The sequence below is a fragment of the Thalia democratica genome, chromosome 4 (assembly GCF_965202585.1).
Source record: "Thalia democratica chromosome 4, ktThaDemo2.hap1.1, whole genome shotgun sequence".
Taxonomy (NCBI): Eukaryota; Metazoa; Chordata; class Thaliacea; order Salpida; family Salpidae; genus Thalia; species Thalia democratica.
In genome coordinates this window covers 39,968,876-39,993,332 of record NC_139168.1, presented here as the reverse complement: position 1 = coordinate 39,993,332, position 24,457 = coordinate 39,968,876, and the positions used below count along the sequence as shown (strand labels likewise).

The 24,457-nt window shown below is 25.7% G+C and overlaps 1 protein-coding gene across 1 annotated transcript; it reads left to right on the top strand.

Moving 5' to 3' along the window:
• Window positions 1-287: 287 nt before the first annotated feature.
• On the top strand, window positions 288-24,457 carry LOC145833704 (uncharacterized). The gene is made up of 13 exons (XM_082940853.1): window positions 288-368; window positions 2,492-2,590; window positions 3,181-3,300; window positions 5,066-5,248; window positions 5,399-5,544; window positions 6,681-7,042; window positions 13,886-14,431; window positions 14,592-14,781; window positions 14,977-16,700; window positions 18,505-18,679; window positions 18,903-19,160; window positions 22,668-22,973; window positions 23,992-24,457. The coding sequence occupies exons 2-13, from the start codon at window positions 2,539-2,541 to the stop codon at window positions 24,124-24,126; spliced, it is 4,197 nt and encodes a 1,398-aa protein (XP_082796979.1). The 5' UTR covers window positions 288-368; window positions 2,492-2,538; the 3' UTR covers window positions 24,127-24,457.

Genomic DNA, 24,457 nt, shown 5'->3' with positions numbered 1-24,457 from the left:
GTGTTACTCAAATTCATTGCAAGTAAAGACCATATTTATTGTTATTGTTTTTTTATATTATGCTTGTTAAGAATCATTGTTTTTCATGTTCAAAAACTTTATCCTTTTCAATATAAAAATAACTAAATAGTCTAGTACTTTTAATAACATTTGTAGTATAAAATTTATGTTTGCAACATCACAGTTACCAATACTTTATCTAAAAATTTTAAAGTCAATTAATACAACTACAAATGAATATGTTTTTTATTTAAGCTTTTAATTATTTAGCTTTTAAATTATTTAGTAAAATATTAGAGTGTTAGGTAAAGTAAGAAATTTTTTTGGATTCCAAGTATGCTCTTTGGAATGAAATGACCTTTACAAAGGTTTGTTAGCTTTAGATCTTGGTAATTTTGATAAAACTATCAGAAAAAATTGTATGTGTTGAAAATTAAACTTATTTTACTTTTATTAATCCAAGTTGAAACATCTAAACAGTTTTTTCAATGTTTACAATTTTTCTGTTCAAGCTTATGATGTTTGTATATAATTAATATCATTTTAAAGTAAAGATAAAGTACTCATAGAAATAATAATATTGTTGAATCTTTGCAGTCCATGCATGTTTTTTCTAATGTTTCGTGTGAAAAAGCACCTTGCCAAATTATTTTTATTATTTTAATGTAAATTTAATAACATAGTTTTTATAAATTGTATGTCAAAATTGAATACTTTTCCTAAATAAAGCTTAGATTTGAAAAAACACACTAAACATTAAAATAAAGGTGCATGGACATTGAATAGCAACAATTATTGTTTTTCATTATTTTAAGTGATTGCTTAATAAAAAAGAATATTTTTGCTCTAAAACGTGCTCAACTATTACTTATAGTCATTGTAATTTGGGTTAGGTATATTTTAATTTATATCTTTAGGTATTAAATTTATATATTTTTATCACGTTACTTGTATATTCATGTTTAGTTTTGAATATTTTATGATTTGTAACCAAGTATTAAAACAGTTTTTTTTATTAAATTAAAAAAAAAAGGGTAATTTATAAGTTTAGAACAGGGGTATGCAGCCTGTGGGCTGTATTCAAAATTTTTGTTTCAACTTACTCCATATAATATAGTTTTCAAAAAAATTTTTTTTTTTAAATAATCTATTGCCTAAAATTTTTTTGTTCGAAAAAGTTATTAAAAAACATGTTTTTTAAGCACATAAAAAATGGTCCTTTTTTGATTTGCTGAACCCTGGTGTAGAGCTTATAATGAGTTACTTTTAGCTGTAATTGTTTTTAGTTTCTTTATAATATTTTAATTAAACTTTTAAGTTCTGTTTGTGAATTTGAAAAAATGTATTTCTCAAAGATTTTTAAATGTTATTTGATGCAAAAACTACTTGATGTACTTAAGAAAGAACTCTTGATACATTACAGTTGATTACTTTACTTAAAACTTTATTTTGAACTAATTATACTGAACTGCTAAATTTTTAGTTACTGTATCAATACAATTTTAAGTGAATAATTTTTTAATTGAATATCTATAATTTAATTTTATACAGTATACATACTACAAAATTTATGTTATACTTTTAATTAATTTTATTGTTAGCTAAAAAACAAAATGAGCATATTGTTAGTAAAAATACAGTGTTTTGGTTAGTAATAATGTTAGTAGTTTTTGTTGTTATATTAAAAAGAAATTGATTGTGAAAATAAAAAAGTTACATTAAGTTTTAATAAATTTATTAAAAAAGTATAGGTTAAAGATTAGGGATGGGCAACTTTTATTATTGGTTGGCCAGATTTATCAGAAATGTGTTTTCAAGCAAGACTGTTTAAATAGAAAGTCTCTTTGGGCTGTGTATTTACACAAAAACTATGGCAAAATAGTAAAAAAATGATAATTTAGTAAACACTACTGTACTACGTACTGAAATTAAAATTGAATAAACATTTCAAAATACTTTTTACCAAAAAAATAAATATTATTTCTTTTACACAGCTAAACATACATAGTAGTAAGACAGAGACTTCTGCTTAACCGTATGTTGCCAAACCATATTATAGATAGCAAAACATTTTATTTTCTGTTTGTTTAGATTGGGAAATAAATACAAACATTAATAGATACATTCTTGGTGAAGTTTGAATAAACTATAGCAATTTTTTGTTTGTTGCAATTTTTGTTGTATTTTAAGTTTTATAAAAACTTAAAATGAGTAATTACAACTGTATATTAAAAGTTAGTTGGAAAATGAATTAAATTTTTTTTAACTGTTCAAAATATAGTTTTAATCGTTTGTTAACAAAAGATCCTAGTGAGGTAACTTCACTGGAATATAAATAAAAACAAATTAATTACTGTATAATTTGTTTTTATTAAATTTTTTTTATTAATCTTAGTATTTAAAATATGAAATCATTGTTTTATTTAAATTTATATTAAACCTCTTTTACTTAAAAAGTTACATAATTTTTGGTAATGTTTTATTTATACAGATATAAAACTAGTTAACACATGGTTAAGTTTCTAGCAAGAGGTTGTTATGGCTAGTATGTCAATTGGTATCAAAAGAAAAAACAATCAAAATGAAAAGTGTATGTTTTGAAACTTTATTTCCGTATAAAAAAAATTACTAGTTTTACTGTTTTTACCACAACCATTTTTACATAAAGGTTGTTGTAAAAATAACAGTTAAAATTAAACTGGTACTTTTTTGATTAAAAACAAGTATAGACAACTTAATTTGCTGTTTAAATTAAAGAATTCAATTTAAAACAGTCTTAGTTTTTTGAAAAAAACGTATAAACAGTTGCTTGTATAAAACTAAAAAAAAATAGTTATTATATTTTTTTGTTGTTGTTTTTTTATTTGTTTATTACTTAATATTTTCTTAAGATTAGTTTTAATTATAATTTGTTTTTAGGAGTATAAAGAATATTATTTAGTTTTTAATTATTAACCATGAATTCAATGTACTATTTTGATAACCGTTTTTTTCAAGTTAACTAAAAATATTACTTAGGGATGTAAAATAATTTAATTTTATATTCTAGCAATAAAAGTTTTTTTTTTACCCTAAAAGTACGAATTGCTATTTAGGACTATTAAAAAAAATTGAATAAATTTTGAAAAATTGTCTAATTTCTGATCTCTTTAAAATAAATTAGTGAAAAATTTATTACAGATGAAAAGAAAAAACGTAAGAAGTCTTCATTCATGCAAATGGAACAGTTTCGTTCCAAGAATTGTCCTTTGTCAGAGAGGCAACAGCTAGCTCTTGTTCTGCAAATGTCTACTGAGCAGGGTTCGTGTTAGACTGTAAATTGATTTCTATGTAAACATTAAGTAGTAATATTAAAAATGCTTACAAAATGTATTTTGAATAAAAAAGCGTTATGCTAATAAATAAAATACAGATATAAGCCTAAAAATCTAAACAAATTTATCTTTTAACCATTTTATCTTTTAACAATATATTTATCTAAAGTAAGTTTATGAAACTAGCCTGTTTCAGAGAAGCTTTAAGTATAACTAACTTAAGGGCATAGGGGGGGGGGGGTAAACACCCTTTTTTGGTTTTTGATCTTATTTTATATAGTTTTCACTAAGCTACAAGATGCTTTTTACAGATTTTAAAAATTCAATTTAATTTTTGAGATATAGCCGGTCAAAGTCGGAGCCAACAATAGGTTCCTTATGGGAGGCGCAAATTAAAACAGCAAAAATAGACTATTTTACTAAAAATCTATCTTCTCCTACGTTTTTTGAGATAACTACCTCAAACTTTCAGAAAATGTTCCTTGATATATCAGAAAATTCTGTCGGAAGGAATTTTGAAAAAAATGAAAAATAAAAATTTTATATAAAAAATAAACAAAAAAAAACTTTTTTTTTTGTTTTTTTTGTTATAAAATTTTTATTTTGTAATTTTTAAAAATTCTGTTCCGACAGAATTTTCTAAATACTGCAAGGAACATTTCCTGAAAATTTGAGGTAGTTATCTCAAAAAACGTAGGAGGAGATAGATTTTTAGTGATTTCTAGTTATTTGCCGTTTTAGTTTGCCCCTCCCATAAGGATCCTATTGTTGCCTCCGACTTTGACCGGCTATATCTCAATATTTATTTTGAATTTTTTAAATCTGTAAAAAGCTTCTTGTAGCTTAGTAAAAACTATATAAAATAAGATCAAAAACCAAAAAAGGGTGTTTACCCCCCCCCCCCCCCCTATGCCCTTAACACATATTTTACTTACACTTAAACTTAGAATAAATGAAGTGTTCAACTCAGCATTATAGAAGACAAACTTTCACTGAAACTTTTCTATTAAAACGGGTAGAAAATAATTTTGTAATAGATATATGAGAAATCTAACAAAATACATTTTCAATACTTTGAAATATCATGAACTTGAATAAAGTTTTAAGATAAGTTTGTTTCATCAGTAAAGCTAATTAAGTTGTTTCTTGAATATGATAACTAAGTTATTAACAAAAAAGTTAAGTTCAATAACAAAACTATCTTGTTATCAAAAAATAAATCAATGTGAAAAATAGTCTTGAAAAGTTACTGGTTTCAAATAAAAGTATTAATAGTTATTTTTTAATAAGCAGTTATTTTGAATATTCAATCAAAATAAGTTTAACATTTCATCTATACATGATAGACAATAATTCTAACATTAAAACATAATAAGCTTGTTTTTGGTTATACAGTTGTGTTTTAGTCAAAAATGTTAAGCGTTATAATATTGTATAAAGCTTTTATTAAATAAAATTATGTATTAGGAAATTTTTTTATACTTTTTTTTTAATGTTATAGTATTCAATTTTATATTAAAATTTCTAATTAATAGCTTATTTTAGGTGTTTAAAAAGTAAAATTCAATTTTTTTAAATTTTATTTTTTATTTCATACTAATGTATGTACTTGTAATTTTTGGTAAAACTTGGATAAATGTGGTATAAGTTTAGACTTAAAAAAGCTAATACTTAGTTTAAAACCTATACATAAGTCACATCATGAACAGAAATTTCATTTTTTTAAACTTTTAACTTACTTTAATTGTTAGACAATGTCACCAACTCTTCTCCTTCATCCTCCCACACTTCAGTTAAGAAAAGAGGCAACAAGGTAAACAAAAGAAACGAGAGGGGGGAAACTCCACTGCATCTAGCAACACTTAAAAATGATCTAGCAACTGTGCAGGATTTGTTGGATAGAGGAGCGGATATTGACCAAGCAGATTACGCTGGTTAGTTATTAATGCCATTTTGTGAAGTTTTTGTAAAAGAACAAAAATTAAAACTTTCTACCATAATAGCTTTAATGTTATTTTGTCTATTGAAAGTTAGTTTTTATTTATATATTTAAATATATAAAACAACTTTTTTTTTTGGTTCAGGCTGGACATCATTGCATGAGGCATGTGATAAAGGTTTCTTCTCAATAGCTGACACTTTGCTAAAGTGCGGTGCAAATGTTAACCCAAAAGGAGGTGACAACAATGACACACCACTTCATGACGCCGTCAATAACAACTACTATGACGTTTGTATAGCTTTTTACGTTTAATTATGAGAAAATTTCTAACTTTAATAATTTTAAATATTTTTAATAATTAAAAAAATACTAGCTAAATTTGATTTTTCAATGATTTAGTTTAGATAACTGATCAAAAATAAAGTTTAATATATAAATTTATAGTTATATAGTTAAATATAAAATGTTTATAAAATCTACTTAATAAAGTTTATTTCTAAATATATCAAAGTTTACAGTTTGCTATGATAAAGTATATTTTTATTATTAACAGAACTTATTGATTAGTTTTATTCAAAAAATAGAAGCAAAAAATGTCATGTTTTATTTATTTTCATATTTTCATGACGTTTTTACGTACGTATTAGATTAATTGATTGTTAATAAAACTAGGGAAATATTTTAACTAGTATTGTAAATTTATTTAGTTTGTAATTACATTATTGATTCTTGATATTATAATTTATAGAAAAATATATGACCATAAAAATATAATTTTTAGTAAATTCGCCTTTAAAGTTAAGAGTTTTACACAAAAGTATTGTTAAAGTAACTGTTTTGAACTATTCAATAAAGTAAAAACTAGAACAATTTGTATTGTTTTAAAAACACTTGGAGAGATTAGATATAGTGTATAAGAAGCTTAATGAAGATTAAACAACAATTCACATATGAATTTTAAACTTTATAAAGTTAAAGTTACCATTGATGTTTTTCATGATTTCTAGAATATTAAAAAATGTGCCTTTTTATTATTTTTATTGTGTGCGATGCGTTGGTTTAACCAATGGAGATACGGTTTACCTCGACAAAATTCTTTTTTTAAATGTTTTTTGTTTTTTTAACAGTTTATCCCTTACTTAATAAGATTTATTTGTTGTAGTTACAATAGAGTTTTTTGAAAAGTTATATATGGCAAAAACTGTTTATGAAACTTGAATATAACACGTTGGTATGTTTAACTTTTATATAAACACATTGATAAGTTCATTATTTAATTCATACATATTTTATCTAATCAATATAATAAAACTAACCTTTCTTAACCAAGTAAAGTTTTTCAGGATATATTATTTATCATTATATATGTTTTTAAATTAATATTTATTTTATTTTTTACAAATGGTTAAACGTAAATATTTTAGATTGTGAAGTTGTTGCTGTCGAATGGTGCTGACCATACAATAAAGAACTTGAAGGGAGAGAAACCATTTGATTTGTCACAAGACAAAAAAATGTCTCGCATTTACGAAAAGAACCTCGGTCACAAGCAAATCAAGCCAAATGGTTCGAAATTTAACTCAAATGGCTTGAAAATTTCGTCTAGTTGTGCTGAAATAAATCGAAAGGTTATAAAATCAATTTCAAATGGTTTGAAACTTCATTCAAGTGGCAAGAAAAGTTATTCAAATGGTTCGAAAGCTTATCAAAATGGTGTGACACGCAGTACAGACAGTGTTTTTTCTCCTCGGAGGGAAACTGTGAAATCTTTGCACAAGAGCAAAAAGTAAGAATTTTTATTGTAATACATCAGATAGTTGAAATTCTAAAACCACTCAAACCACTAAAATTAAATAGCATGCACAATATTCTTGCTTAATTAGGAACTAAGTACAAATTTTTTTGATACTTTATATCTCCCTTTTTTTGTACATAAAATACAAAGAAAAAGTTGGTTTATAAAGATTATTAGTTTTATATTTTATATTAAGAATATTTAAGTTGGCCTTGCTACTTATCATTGACATTTAATTCAATTGAGGGAAAGTATCGATTTTACTTTGGTTGTAAAAAAAAATGTAATACTTTGCTCATATTTAAAAAGGAATATTTTTAGCATAAATCATTTATTATGATTTTTCTCTGGCGAATTTTCTTAGCATATTATATTCAATTCTACTTAAACTTATAATCTCTATTTAGTTTTTTTTTTTTAAATTAGCAAAATGATAATTTAGTAACATATTAAAAATATCTGAAAAACGGAAAAACTAACTATTGTAACTTACTGGTAAACAAGTACCTATATTATTTATATTAATTTAAAAGTTGTTTAAAGTTCAGAAATTTGCAGAAGTTAATTAAGGAATATTTTTTACTAGCATTTGGAATAAAAAGCTCTGTTCAATCAAAGTACTTAGTCCTAAAATAGTTTTGTTTATTTGGTATAAAAGTCACATTGCTTTGTGAAATGTTTTAAACCACATCATATTTATGAAAACAGTTTTTAAAAGGTAAACCGTGTTTTTAAGCTAAGCATCTTTCATTTTGTAAAAATTAATCATTTAAAAACATATTTTCGAAAAAACTCTACATACATATTAATCATAACAGCTGTCTCGTGAAATTATATTTACTGTTTTTTGAAACCTAGTTGTTATTTGAAAAAAAAAGTATTTGAAATATATCGAAGTCAAATGTTTACTCAGAAAAACTTTAAAAAAACATTATAGTTGTTAAAGTAAATATATTTTAAATTGAAAATTTGTTTCATTTTATTTATTAGTATGTATATTGCGTTTTAATAAACAATTCGCTTAAATTTGTTTTTACCACATTTGAGGGAACTAAGTAACTTCCTCTTAGCTGTTTAGAAGACAGCATAACTTTAAAGAAACTATTTACTAAACAGCTAAACACTCGTTGAAGTTTTAGTATAGAACTTGAAGCAATATGTTTTTGTTGAAACTTAACCTTTGCAAATTTGCGAAAAAACATTAGTTTTAGTAAGCAATTATCAATAGCTGCCCTTTAAAGCGCTTTAAATATTTCAAATATTAAATTGAAAAGGAAGCTCTAATTTATTTTTTTATTAGTTTTTCAATGGCCAGTAACATTTTAAGCAACGAGCCTGTATTTTATGTGACGCATTTAAAACATCAGCACAACATTGTTCCCAGAGGGCCTTAATGTCGTTGTTATTACAGTCATAATATGTATGTTTTATCAAAAAATTCAAGCTTTTCAAATAATTGTAATAGTTCTTACCAATACTTCTAGTTAGCTTTTGTTGGTTTTAGCCATCATACTTTAAAATATATATTTAAAGCTACTAAATCAATTAATTGATACATTTAATATAGTAAGTTAATAGAATTGTAAAGTGATTAATAACATTAATGCAGCTATGGTGGATTTTTTATTCAAAATTAATATTTTTTAGGTATTTGTATAAATTTGTCAGCTTATTGTTTTATTTTTCATTGTTTACACTCCTTTCTGACTTGATATTTTTATAAACAAATTAAATTGTTGAAGGTTGTTTTTATAATGTATGGTATATACATTGACATTATTAATCAGTTTTGATGATGTATGCTACATTAATTATAAACAGCTGATTACTTGTACAATGATTAAAAGCTTTAACTTAGTCTATATATAATTTTAACTTGTACTGTAACTTATGTTTAGATACAAAAATTATTCAAAATTGAAAATCTGTTTAAATAATTTGTTTAAAAATTTTTAAGCCATATACAGGGTTGCCAAAAAACCTGGAATTTGAGAAATTTAAAAAAATACCTGGACTTTTGAACAAAAGTCACTAAAAATCTAGAATTTTGAACAAAAGTCATTAATACCTGGAGTTCTAAACAATTTCTACATGTTAAGTAGTAAAATTTTATTTTGACACAAAAAATTTATCATATAGATTTAAAAAAAATGTCAACACGAAAATTTTTTTTATTAAAAAACACATTTAAAGAAGCTTTAATGTATATTATCAATGTCATTATACTATCTAACACAGTTTTTTTTTATCTTAAACTTAATTTTAAACTTAAAATAGACCCTAAAACGTGTAATTTCAAAACCTGGAAAAAATTTTGAAAACCTGGAGAAAATTTGCCAAAAACATTTGGCAATCCTGCATATACTTTTAAGAATTTGACGTTTTTTAGTAATTAACATTTAGAATGTACTTAAAGTTAGAAAAAGCTTCTTTAGAATTTAAGCCATCTTTTAAAAATTAAATAATGTTCGTGTTTTAGAAAAGTATGAGAAACAAAATGTAAAATTTCTACTTCACTTATGCCTCTTTAAAGTGTTCGACTGAGCTAACAGAGAAAAGATAAGATAAAGTTTTGGATAAGCTTAGATAAAACTTTTTTAAACTTGTATTGGTTAAGAGAAAAATATCGAGCAACGAAGCTTTCGTACGTGGCTGTTCATGCAGAGAAAGTAGAATAGTTGAGAGCAATATGATGTCACAATACAGCGAGAGAATCAGTCGTTTGTGACGTTGTATTGCTTCTGGCCATGTTTGAAAACTCATTGAAGCGTTATAAAAAGCCGTTGAAAAGTTCTTTTTGTTAATAATATTTGTTTCTGCATATTTGTTTTGTGCTTTTTTTATTGCTTTGTCAACTTTTGTCTTGAACTGTTTCAGTAAATATAAAAGGCTTATGCTTGTTAAACTTGATTTTAACGGTATTTAGTGTATTGTACAAGTTTTACTAAGCTTATTTAATTTTGTCCCATAAAATATTTCATTAGTCGTAGTTATAGAATTCAAAAAAACTTGTATATAACTTAAATTTGAAAAAACTTAAAAAAATAAAAAATTTATTACTTCATTTATTGCAATTTTAAATCTTATATTTTCCCTCCTTTCAACAATTCTGTATATACCTAAAAGCTTTGATTACAATATTATGAACTACTAATCATCAAAGTTTTGTTTTTGTATATCTTAATTTAAAATAATATTATATATAATTTGAAAACTTCCATAAATCATAACTTTGAAGTTATGATGCTCGCAAGCTAGTTTTTTGTCTAGTAATGAAAAAACTCTACTGAGTTATAGTATTAAAAGTTGAAATAAACGTGATAAAAAGTGTTAACATGTCACGAGTTAACAGCGGAAACAAAGCCTGAATTTTCAGTTTGCGTTTTTGCCTGTATAATTTTACATTTTTGGTACAGGATTAAAGTATTTTTATACAATAGTTTTATTTTTCTAGGTTGTTTGATAAATTTATTTAGCTCAGGAATGTTTAAATTCGTTATAAATCTTCTTTATGAAACCTTGTGAAAATTTAGTATCTTGGTTAGTTTATTTTAGTTAAATTTAATTTTGTTGTGTGTTTTATAAAAATTAAGAGCATAAGATTGAAAAGTTATTTTTTACAAGTAAACATGTTTAATACTGATCATTCTGGAAAATTATTACATAGTTATTTTTTGATAAACTACTCCAACAGATTTTAAAGTTATATAAAACTATTCCTTTTTCAAAATTTTAGTTCTAGTACTAGTAAAAAATACTTAAATTTAATCATATTATGTGGTTAAAGGTCAGCCTATTGATTCTTTTATCCTATTTAATAAATTTAAATGATAGCCATTTTTTTGAAGCATTAAAATTTTTGTATTAATATAATTACTGTTATTGATAATAATTTATCAAAAATTCTGGCTGTCAATTTTTAAGTTAAACATTAACATACAACAAATAAATAGTTTTTGTACTTTTTTACTGAATGACATTTTATATTTACATTGTTCATTAACGTGTTAAACACACAGGAAAAATATTTTTATTCTGATAAACAATATATTTATTAAAAAATTAATTAACTGTCAAGTTATTACACATTCAACCGATAGAAAATGAAATTGTTTTATTCTTATATAGTATAATTACAGTAAAGATTTTTATATTAATTTTAAAAATTTCTTACTTTTGTTCGAAATACTTTTAAATTGTCATACAAATACACAAATTTTAAGTATAATACTGCTCAAAAATTGCAGCAAAGCAGTTTTCTTTGCACTAAAAAACGATTTTGCGCATAAAATATTTTGAAAATACTGTGCAGTAATTGTTAAACTATGGTCTAACTTATTTGATGAAAAATTGTATTGTTCTAAATTGGTAAACCATTTGTTACTTTCACCTTTTTAAGTCTTTAATAAGTTTCGAAAAGAAATATGATATTATAAAAGCTTAACATTATACCATATAGTTTTCTACAACACTAACGTATTTATTTAAAATGTTTTAGTTACAAAAACAGTTATAGGAAGTAGTTTGATATAATTTAGTATTTGAACTATTTATTATGTTATAGAAGGCTCTATAAGAAGATTTAAAACAACTTTACTTTGGAGATTCAAACTTTATAAAATACATTAAAACTATATATATTTAATGTATAAATAAAATAAAAGTTTCAGAAAACATTTTGTCAACTTTTATGGCTTAATAACTGCACTATATAAAACTGTGTTTTTAATTCTATATTTTTTTTTATATAGCTGTACTTATTTTTTTTCATCAACTTAACTTTTTATTCGTTTTATTTTAAATTTTATTTAGTATTTACAATAATCCAATTGAATAATGTTTTTTATAAGCTACATATTAATAGTTTTAACTTTTACTGTACACTATTCACAGTATTCATAAATAAAATTAAAATATTTAATATAAATTAATCTTAATAATTGATACTAACTAATGAAATTTAAATTTGTACTGTTATTATAAAGTTATAATTATGTCTCTTTTATATTACATAACTTGAAAAGTTTACAACTGCACTTTTATAAGCTTTAGTATTATGTAACAACTCTCTATAAAAGCCAAACTGTTATACAACTGAGTATATACTTCTAACATTTATATATAATGCTAGGCTCTTTTGGCAAAATAAAAACCAAGTCATAATTGAACACCTACACAAAAGTTTCGTAAATTATAATAACAATTTATCAACCTCTCGCTGAAATATACTCAATTTTATTATTATAGACATAGTAATAATAAATAAGAACACTTGACATATGTCCAATAACGCGACATAAAGCTAATTATTAGCTGGTTTCTCAGACAACATATTAGCCTGTGTTAAGCTGTTTAGCTTTAGACTTCCAAATGTATCAAACAAAGTATCTAACTGAGAAAAACATATTTTAACGTTGATAAGTCACATTATTAAACTAAAGAAGGCAAAAAATTTAGCAGCTTATTAAATATTTATGATAAATTTCAGTTTTATGTAAACAAACTTAGAATTTTTTAATGAATTAAGAGAAAGCCATTCATTTAAAAAAACATTTTAAGAGTAGCAATAATTTTATTTTTAAATGTTAAAATTTTAGTAAAATTAAATAACTATATAACATTTGTTTAGTACTAGAAAATGTATGTAACAATATGTAAGTATACTATTTATCTTTAAATTTCCAAAACTGATGACAACATTTTATCACCTTTAAAGAAATGGTTAAGAAAAAACTAATAAGTTGTACAACAAATTATAAAGAATATTGTTATAGATTACAAATTTTGTTTAGAAATATAACTTTTTTCTATTACTAAAAAAATATCACATGCACGTTTAATTTTTTTAGCATTATTTTTATATTTTTACGCTAAATACAGTTTAAAAACTAATAGAAAACTACATAATTTTTGCATTTTTTACGTAAAAAAATAATTTTTAATGTAGTTTTGAGTGTGATAGTCTTAATTTAAAGTAGTAATGACCACATGCAGTATACTTAATTTTTTGTCTAACGCTGGTTGTCTTTCTTTATTAAAATAGTTTCAAGAACTTTTCAAGTTGGTTAAGCCTTATGTGCAGTTTCATAGTTGACTAGTTAGTTATTAACAACTGATATTTATTTATCGCATATGTTGTAAGGTGTTTGCCAACTACGCATATACAGTTTAAACTTTAGTCTCTGTTTTTTTTCTCTTATTAGCCACATTTATTTATACAGTTTTAAATTGCTTGCCTTCTGAATTTAACAAACATAAACGATCTAAAATATTTTTAGTTACAGTATGTACTACAAATTATTGTAATATTTTCAAGTTTAGAAAAAAAAAATTTTGTTATAAAACTAATTGTAACAAAAATCTTATTGAATTAAAGTGTTTTATGCTTATTAAAATAAAAAATAAACGTTTCACATATATCCTTATTAACTGTTAGATACAGTAAAACATTATTTAGAAAGTGAAAGATATTGGTTAAATAATATTCATATAAAAAGTCAACAGTTTAAAACTTACTTATAATTCTTGCTTCAATTAGTCCGCAGCATCCATCGAGCAAGTAATGTAAAATCACCTCATGTTTGCTTATAATATTGAAAGATCATTTTTTATTAAGATTTGAACAAAAAATGCCCTGACAATACTTTCTTTTTTCTTGTTTCAGATAGCCAAAAAACCTTAAAATTTGTTTCAAGTAAATAAAATCTTCTTTCTGGAAAATTTTACAAGAAAAATTTTATAAGTCAGTTGTTAAAAAAAATCTTTATAGCTTAGTTTTTTTCTTATAAAAATTAAAAACCGAGTTTAAAAGTCATAGATAGTTTTTTTTTTCAGGTTGTATCAGGGATCTCTAAAGAAAGCCAATGGAAAGCATCAAACTAGCGAAGAAAATTATCTTTGTAACAAGTCTACAAAGAGGAAGTTGTTCAACAAAAACGACGGCATCATAGGTTCTTCCAAGTTGAACGTCACGTCAAGCAAGAGCTTTTCCGGATTAGCTTCGCCCGGAAACTTGCTGATGAAGTCGCCAAACGTCATGGAGTCATCAGTGGGGGCTACGGCGGCTTATCCGACTGATTCGGACGAGTGCGTGTCGTCGTCAGATGAAAGCAGTAGCGTGACGTCATCGAGCTCTTCTTCCTCCTCGTCCTCTTCCTCAACTGTGAAGGGGTTTCCCTCCGACTCTTCCAGTGACGATCTGATGACGTCATCAACCAAAGAAAACAGCAACGGCGTGGTCAGCAGCAACAACTTGAGGAAGTCTGTTGCGCGAAACCGGCAGCAGCGTCACAGTAATAGTATAAGTTTATTATCGGAATCTTCAGAAGGAATGACATCAAGTTCCGATGATGAAAAGATTGTGTCTTCATCGTCATCAAGGTATTTTAAAAGTTAAATTCTGAATAAAGTTATTGTTTTTATGAAGAAATATGTCATTGTAATAACTAAATGTATTAGCAAAAAAATGAATGCGTCTTTATGCATGTATAACGTTCTTCAAATATAAAGTTATTCAATTATGAGAAAAACAAAATTTTAGAAAGCGATTAAACCAAGTGAAAAACACTCCAAAGATAAGAAGAAACAAAACAAAAACTTTGAGTCGGTTAAATCAGAGAAAAAGTTCGGAAATAAAAAAAGTAAATAATACTTCAACACCACTCACAAAACGAGATTCCAGATTAGATGATGTTTATAATTTTTCACCAGGCGAAGACGACAGAAACCAGGTGATTTGAGTAATTGAGTTTAGTTGTATACTGTATATACCTGGTGTTAAGGTTTTATTTAGATAAACGTGGTTGACATTTTTTTAAATATACAAAAATAATTTTAAGTTTTGAGTAGACATTTTAATGGTTTTTATTAAAAGTTGTGTTTATCGATTAGAATTATCAAAAAAAGTTTATAAGTATTTTTTGCAGGTTCAACTAAATGCTTTTAGACGTAAACTGAGCAACTCAACATCGAAAAGACACGACAACTACAAAGTTCCTGCCGCGAAGCACTACTCACCCAGACTACCCAGCCCGATAACCATGAGCAGTTCGCAAAGCGACGACGGAATCCCAAATGACCGCCAAATATCACGAAACAGATTCCAGTCACGTGACTCACTTAATTCCAACTCTTCTTCGATTTCCAGCGGCAACTACCCTCCTAAAGCTTCAGAAGTTTCCCCGTTGGCGACTGCCAATATTGGAAAACCCAAACGAAAGCTAAATACTGTGTTTGATGACAAACGACTTAACAAAAGCGACTTGAAGTATGTTAAGACGAGCAACTCGGTTAAGTACTCCAACGTAAACGGTTTAGTTAAACCTTCTTGCCACGAAAACTCCGAATATAAAAATGAACCTCGTCGCCAAGATCAATATTATAGTTATACTAAGTTCACTTCAAAAGTCGTTCCTAAAAATGTCACTAAATTTTCACATGACAATGTTCCAGTTGCGGTGAAACCTAGAAATGTCGCCCAGTTAGAATCAAAAATGGCACAACACAGTATTGATTATAACAATGCACACAAAGGTAAAGACAAAGCTCGAAGAAAAAACATTAGCAGTTCTTCGGACAACCAATACGTTTCTTTTAATGTACTTCAAAAAAGCACCCCACAGAACAAATTAAACATTAATAATTTGGTCGGTTCAAAAAAAACTATTTCTTTGGTTGAGTCTCCAGCATTTTTGGACCAAATAACTACTCAAAAACGTGCATATGACCGTAATAAGATTAAAAAGGATAAAAAAAGAAAAATATCTGCTACTAAATCAGAAGAACCTTTACTTTCTGATGCAAAGAACACAAACTCCCTTTCAAGCTATGAAGAAAAAAATTCGAGGTACTTTGACTCTTACAAAGTGGAAAATAGTTCCTTGAATCAAAGCTTTCCTAAAACCGCGGAAGAAAGACTGAAACCAACTACCTCTTCATCTAACTCAGATTCAAAGTTTTCTAATTATGAAGTTATGACCAACAACTTAATTTGTTCAATTCCAAAAAATTCACCTGAAATAAAAAGTACAAATACCTGCACGGAAGATAAATACCAAAATTTACAAAAACCGGAAAGTTTGAAACCTGTTGGCACTAGTAATGATAAGATTAACACTTACCTTAATGGAATGCATGTTCCAAATCTCCATGCATTCACAAACCACTTAAAAATAGAAAAAGAGACTCAACAGTTTAATAACTTGAGTACGAAACATAACATGAATAGTTTGTACGATAAAAGTTTATCATCGGAACAAAAAAGTGATAGTATTAAAGAAAAAGTTAGCCTTGAAATAAAGGTTGAGCCAGAAATTTACGATTTGACCGGTTCAAATGAGATCAGTGAGCCACAAACACTTGAAAACTTAGAAATCACCGATCAAGTGAAGTGCGAGCTAGATCAAATTGAAGTTGACAGCGGCATTATTGCTGAGGAAAAGAAGGTAGACGAGCAAGCAAGTGACTTGGAAGATGAAAACAAGGAAGAAATATCTTCCCATGTATCGGTTGAAGAACCAACAGAAGTGCAACCAACTTACTTGGAAGTAATAGAACGACTAAAAGAAGAACAGATAGAAAAGGAAAAAGCAAAGCGCAAGTTGGTCGACGAAGAGTACCAAAAGTTACTGCAGGATTATCTCACTAAAAAGTTTGTTTTTGTTTATAGTTTTCATACTTCTATGTTCGTGTTACAGTTTATATCTATAAAAAACATCACAGAAGGTTAAGGCAGGGTTGCCATTTTACCTTGAAACCTGGAAAAAACTTGAAAAACCTCGAATTTGACTATTTAGGCAAAAAATAACCTGGAAAAACCTAGAACTTAAGAAATTTTGAAAAAAATCTAGAATTAAAAAAAAAGTTGTTAAAAAAATCTGGAGAAATCTGGAATTTTTAACAATTTTAATATCTTAAGTCGTAAAATTACGGTTTGACTCTAAAAATATATTGTCATCATCAAAAGAATTTTTTTTAAGTTTAAAGAGTCAATTTATTAAAAAAACTTACTTTAGTTATACACCTAGACAATAACTCTTGTACTATCAACTATTTTAAAGAAAACAACTTTAAGATGCCAAAAAGATAGTTGAGATACTTAACATTTATAATTTTAGAGTACAAGTTTTTGTTATATTATATACTTATTTACTTTTTTTCCTTTGTTTTATTTTAAAATTATTTTGTCATGATATTTTAAAATATTTGAACTTTGCTAGGAACTTGCAATAGAATTTTGATTTCCCTTAGCTTTAAGATTATAGGAGAAGGTATTTAGTTTAAAAACTTAAAATATTGGTAGTATATTAGCTTACATCACCAGCTTATCAAAAAACTGACAGTCTATTAATTTTAAAAATACACAACTAAATTACATAACTAATAGATAATCTAAAAGAATAGAAATTTTGTTGTACTCCGCTAATAATGTGTTTAATTTTTTTTTATAAGTTCTAATAAATCTTGCAATTAAAAATTCATTTTTTTAGAATTAACTTACATTAAACAACTAAATATTTAACATATAAAACTTTACTTTAAAGGTAGCAATAAGATTTTAAATTTAATTAGTTACTTAAATTGTAATTTAAGCAGTTATAAAATCTATATCATACACACAAATTATTTTTTTATTGGTAATGCATTAAAGATAATGAAACTAAAATAAAAGAAAATTAAATTTTGTTTCAGAAATTAAAAAAAAAGAATATCATATATTACATACCCAAGAATGACTGTTGAGGTTTTGTTTTTAATTCTGAAAAAATATAGGAAGAAGTTTTGTTATAAGAAAGTTGAAGTCTTTAAATTCATTATTGAAAACCTAAGGAGTCAGACAAAATTGTATACTTTTATTGCGCATTTTCTAAACAAAAATATTTAAAATAACAATATAAAATGTTCAAATAGACTTGCAATAAAATAAACACAAGTTTAACTTTAAACAACATAAAATACAAAGTGAAAAATAGTTTTAGATACAATTTGTCAATCTGAATCGAAATAAAACTTAATAGTTTTTTATAAACTTGTAGGCATTATTGACAATGGTTGTTTGTTTAAGGTGTTGGCTTTGGCAAGCCTATTTGTTCTCGATGAGCTCATTGTATACTTATTCCAATGACGCTTATCCAATGCGCAATAGAAATGTTTATATATTTCAATTATAAAATTAAGATAATATTTTCTAAATGTAAATATTTTTGCCATAAAACTTTTGTCACAAAACAAAAACTGATATTCAAACAAAGAGTATATTTGTAATTCAATGAATAAGTACATGACAATACAAATTAAAAACACATTGGTTTGTTTTACTTACATAGAAATGGTGTACAGATAAATATTTGGGTTTAAAATGGCTCATTCGTAAAATTTAACTGTAAAAAACTGAATATACTATAGTTAAGTTTATGTGTTTCTTTTATTATATTAAGTATGTCTATTTAAAACAGTCCAACCAATATTGTTTGCCGGAGAAAGAAAAAACAAGTAAAGTTGATAAAAAATCAAATGAATAACACCAATGATAAGAAAACAGATGCTTGCTTAAACAACTTGGAACAAAGATTGAAACTCGATCAATTGGTTGCTTCTAGACGTGAAAAAATCAAGCCAATTACCGCAAGAGTCAGTTTTTGTTACATAACAATAGTTTTGAATTTTGTTTTACAAACTGATACTTGTAATAAAGTAGTTACATCCATACTAAATGTTCTTTATGGTTTTGCCTTACTTTGAATTACTAATGGCTATAAACTCAAATTATAAGAAGAAAAAATTACTTGCTAAACAAATGTTGCCAGTTTTTTTTTCAATTATCTTGTTTTATTCAGGTTTTTTTTTTTGACAGGCGCCAGATAAATACTGGAAATACCTTACCTTCACGGGAGGTTACCACTTGTACAATTCCGCTCACTACTGCCCTCTAATGTCGCCACCCGCCTCACTCACACTGACTGTTATGCGGGAGCTGTTCAATGTTCAGGAGCGAGATAGGTGGCAGTTGAAGACGAGGCAAGTCGTGGAGAGAGAAAAGTTGATTGTCAGGTGCGAAAGTGAAGTATTGAGAGTTCATGGAAAAGCCGCGTACCAAGCTACTGGCGCTTATGTTAGTTGTTTGAGTTTATATTTGAAGTTAACAAATTTACAAAACTGTTTTGAAATACTATTTTTTTAAGTCTATAAGTCTACTTGAAGACAAAAAATGCGCTGGAAAAAATTTAAAGTTCAAGTGTTTCTCTATACAAGATATGTTTTTTCTTTATGTTTAACAAGTTCTAATATTAACTTTTGTGATTTCAGTTGGGTTAATTTTATAAGTCTTTTTATTTATTTTTTAGTTCTTCCCAGTAGTTCTTTTACTGTTTATGTATTACTAATATTAATTTAGTTTACCATGTTTTCACGTAGACTTATAAAAAATATGTTATCTTTAAATGTTACAAGTTGTAAAATCTATGTTTTAACTAAGACATGCTTCTTAGTTTATAATACATATTTTAAAATATCTTAGTATTTCTTTGTTAATAAAATGAAAACATTGATAAAAGCTAGTTGTTAATCTTTATAGACAAATTCTACAAAACTAATTAAATTTTGACTAAGTTTAACAAAACTTACATAACTTAGAATTTTATATACTACAATAATATCTTATCTAACTTGATAGTTTTATGATAATATATTTTATCAAAACTCCTCTGATTAAGAGTGTTGTTATTTAGCTAGATTTATGTATTATTTTAAAATATAAGTTTTTTAATAGGTTTTTAAGTACTTTATAGTTAAAAAAAGCTTCAAATGTATTTTGTTTTAAAAACTGTATAACTTTATTCTTGCTTTCTTATAAAATTAAAATACTTAACCTGTTTAATTTTCTACTTTAACATTAAAAAAGTTGTAGAAATACTAGATTAAGTAATCTTTTTTTTACCATGTATGTAGTACTTGAATATTTAACATTTTATAAGATTAAGACGATATAAAGTTATAATACATAATAAGAGTTCCTAAAAATTAATTCACTATTCAAAAGCACTTGTTCGAGTTACAAAATATTAAGCTGAAGTATGAAAATGATGCGCATATGGCTAATGAGTCAGCTATAAGTAATGGGACTTTCCTTCTCCTTAAAATTTCTCTTTTATATTATTCAAAACTTTTCCACTCGTTTTCGCCTGCTCACAAACCGACAAGCCTTCTTACAGCAAACTTAGCAAAGTCTTTTTAAAGTGGAAATTCAACTTGATAACTATTGTTTTAGAGTTTTATTTTTAGAGTTTGGAATCATTGTGTATGAGCGATTGTCGTTTTTTACTAAATAAAAGTTTAAATTTACACAAAATCAAAAGACAAACTATCTACTTAAGTTACCAAATAGTTTCAGAATTATTTATATAAGACATTTTATTCAAAAGTTATTAAAGTTAGATGACCTAAAAAGTACAAAATTGTGGTAAATATGTTTAGGTACTGATATTAAACAAAAAAAAACAGTATTTGGTCATAAATAGTTTACAATTGTTAGTGAGAACGAAAATTTATATATTAACTACAGAAGAACTGAATACATTTTAATTTTAAATTTATTTATTCACAAAGGCAACAATGTTTCACCCCTAAGGGATCTTCAGGCCTGCAAAATAAAATAAACATAAGACGATGGATGACTAAAAAAATACAATAATGCAAGAAATTATAATTACATTTAAATTAAATTAAAAAATGTATAGTGTTATTACTAGATAATTAATTAACAAATAATAGAAAATAAAAAACAATTACAATGAAAAAGATTTTGAAGTTTTAAATATGATTTATACTTACAATAGCTGATTTGTTCTATACAGATTTAGATTTAGCTTATAACAACACAAAAAAAAATGGCGTTTGATAAATAAGGGTACAAGAAATAACAAAAATAAAAATGAGTGATGTAATTAAATACGCTAAGTTTTAAAATAAAATTTCCTAAAGTGCGGACAGGTGTAGAAGAGCTCTTGTCTTTTGTTTAAAATTCGTTAATATAGTTGCACATATAAATGATATAATAATAAAAGTTTATTATTAAATTGTTATGTTACCTAAAATATCTATAACATTGAAACAAAGGTGTAAAAGAGGTGAAAAAAACTGACTTTCCATAGTGAAATTACTTATGACCACAAAATATTTATTTTTTGTTTCGTCTTTTCACGCGGTTTTAAAGTTTAGTTTTTTGTTTGTAAAATCATAAGATCAACTTTTTATTCCGATCAAGTTAAAAACAAGTTTCTTCTTCTTTTAAATTACATTAAAAAAACTTAACATCATTAAGTAAACTTTAACTGTGCAAGTTTTTGGTACTCATACATTAATTTTTTTTTGTTGTTAGGCTCTGTTAACTTTTTGAATAAGTAAATTGAAAATTTTGTTTTTTAAAACGTTAAAAATTACTGCAAAGTTAGCGTATCTACCGAGTAAAGATTCGTGTGCAAATTATAAAATGAGTGCATTACAAATTAAAAAAATTATTAAAGCTGCCTTGAATGCGTCGTGTATACTTCAGTTCAAAACAAATAAAAAATTAGTTGATAAAAGTTTTTCTAAAAGCAATCAGTTTGCTAGACCTTGCTTGTAAATAATTCAGTGATTTCTGCCAGAATTTTCCTTAGATAGTTCGCACACCTCATGCTGTATCCTGGTTTAAAGACTTTTTTATAGTTTAACTTTTAAGTTTATTTTTACAAAATCTAGTTTGTCTCCTAATAGTAATTTTTATAATTTCTTCAATTAAGAAATTAATTTATTGAGTCAAATTTCTTTAATTTTGTTTCAATATGAAACTTTTTTTTTTTTATAAGTATCATACTGTTTTGAAATATATTTATTTTTGTGTATCTGATATTGATTGTTAAATTATATGAGTTTTGAAAGTGAATTTATAAAAAAATACTAGAGTGTATGGAAAATTATTGATTTTTTCTCTTATCTGAGCTCATGGGAAAAATCTGTTTCTTTTTTTTCACGTTTCGAGTGCCCTTGAAGGATTTTTTCTCTTTACATTTTCATTGCTCTTAAGCTAATTGAAATATTTTTATCGTTCAGTTAAAAGGTTTTTTTTTTGATAATTTTTAGTCTAGCTAAGTCATCATTTTAGGCTTCTTAACTTAAAGTAAATATTAAAGTAATTCAGTTACAATTTGCTAGGCTTTTATTTACAGTTATTATAAAAATCGTATAAAAGCTAATTATGTTGCTGTAGGTAAATTAATTCTGTATAAATAACTTAAATAAACAACATTGCATAAAATTTTATGATTCTTTCAAATTATATTAATATTGATTTGTCTCATTAATTTTATAATTGATATTTTTTGTAGAAATTTTACAGTTTTCAGTTAATGATTTGTACGTTTGTAAAAATAGTAATCTGATGTAAACAATTAAATAAGGGCAAAAATGAAAGTTGGTCGAACTTATATACTATTAACGTTTGAAACAAATAATTAAACAATTTGAGAATTCTACTGTTCTTGTTTTTAAATTTTTTTCTTAATAAAAGTAGAAAATAATGTAGAAAGTTAAATTATACAGTTAAAACATGATTTAATTTAATTAAAACTTTTGATCACAGAGACCTCACAGTGCGTGCAGTTTTTTCCAAGAGAGAGAAATATGCAAGGTCGAAAACATGCAGGCGATGTTCACTAGGTGTCCTACCAACTCCCAAACGGCGCCCCCCAGCAACAAGCACCCACGTGATCAAATACATCGCGATCACGTGTCACGTGAAAGGTTGAATCCCCGAGTGGTCGCAGGTTGGATCGAAGACGTGGTTATGAAGATGACGCGTCAGAAACAAGCCATGCTGTCGAGACACAAGCACGAAAGTTACGCGCTCCGAAACCTTCAGTTCAAAGAATGGACGATGAAACTGAAAGTAAGATTTAGAAGTTTTTTAAAATACAAATAAATGTAAATTGGCCTTGATTTTAACATTGATAAAATATTACACTTTAAAAAGGTTTGATGCCAAATATTGTCAAAAAGAAACTTGTTTTGTGTTTGCTTTAAACTTTTTATGTAAATGTTTTGTCAAAACGATTCAAACTATTTTTCTTGCTTTAATTTACAATGTTTTTAGTAATTTTAATGAATCATATTATTTTAAACTAATAATAGTACGTTAAAAAACTTAATTTTTACAAGCTGTTTAGATAAAGTTTCATTATACTTGTCCTTTCTCGGCAGAACGTAACAAAACAATCATCATAACTTTATATGCATTGTGTTTCTAAACTATTTTAAAGCTCATTAATAGTAAATTGTAAGTTTTTTTTTTGAACTATAGAAATTTAGTGAAAAATGACTCGTTTTTAGCATACTTAATATGTAAAGAGAAATTTTGTTTTATAAAATCATAGTAATATAACTTTTGACAGCTAAAAACATTGGCAAATTTCGTAAAAATAAGGATAGCATCCACCAGTTAAGAAAAACTTTTGTTAACTGTATATTTAATTAAATAAACCCTAAAATATTCCAGTATACTAATATTAAATTTAGTTTTTTAATTTGTTAACTGTTTTTACTGAATAAGCCTTTTTTTTTGATGGATAGCTTCAAAAACCTGCAAATAATTTGTATATATCAAAAGAAGTTTATTAGATAGTTTTTTTCAATTTATACCTCTGTGCTTAACCCACCTTACCGAAACATATAACAAATAATTTAATGTAAGTGTTGATAAAAAAATTTAAAATTGTCACGAAAAAAAAAATATTGTTTTGATATATGCAAGTTATTTGAAATATTTTGAAGCTACTCTTATTTTGATAAGTCCTACAATTATTTTATAACTAATTTTGCGATATTTGTAAACTTTTGGAAGTATTATACTAGCAGCTTTTTAGATTTTTTTTCATAAGTAAATGTTTTTAATATTTAAATTCTTCTAGGAGTTAGAAGAAGACCATTTAAGAAGTAGCGCTTCTGGAGAAAAACCTTCAGATAGACTAAAATATTCCGAGTTCACTACGTCATCGTTCGTTCCGCTGGCTAGTGTCGGAGATGATTTCAATTTGCTGCCGTGATTTTTTGTTTTGAAAGTAACTTTGAATGTTGTGAAAAAAAGAACTCTGAGGTGTAAGTTTGGAAGATGTGTGTTTAAAATTATTTATATTGTTGATGGACCTCTATTATGTTTGCATTCTCTGTTTCGACTTTGAGTTTTTTTTTTATTATAACTTCACTTTAGTTATTGTCATAATTTTCTTTAATAAAGTTCTTTAAAAAGTTGTGTTAAAAACTGTTTATTTGTATTTAGTTTTATTTGGAAGTTTATATTCTAAAACTGTTAGCTTATATTTAGAAATAGTTGCTATCGTCAATGAACCGCCCTCTGATTTGCATATCTAGCTGCTT

Excerpts from the sequence above, each read along its gene's own strand:
- LOC145833704 (XM_082940853.1), top strand. The coding sequence starts at position 2,539 with ATGGCTAGTATGTCAATTGGTATCAAAAGAAAAAACAATCAAAATGAA. Across the intron at positions 5,545-6,680 it reads TCAATAACAACTACTATGAC|ATTGTGAAGTTGTTGCTGTC; the intron begins GTTTGTATAGCT and ends TAAATATTTTAG. Across the intron at positions 7,043-13,885 it reads TCTTTGCACAAGAGCAAAAA|GTTGTATCAGGGATCTCTAA; the intron begins GTAAGAATTTTT and ends TTTTTTTTTCAG.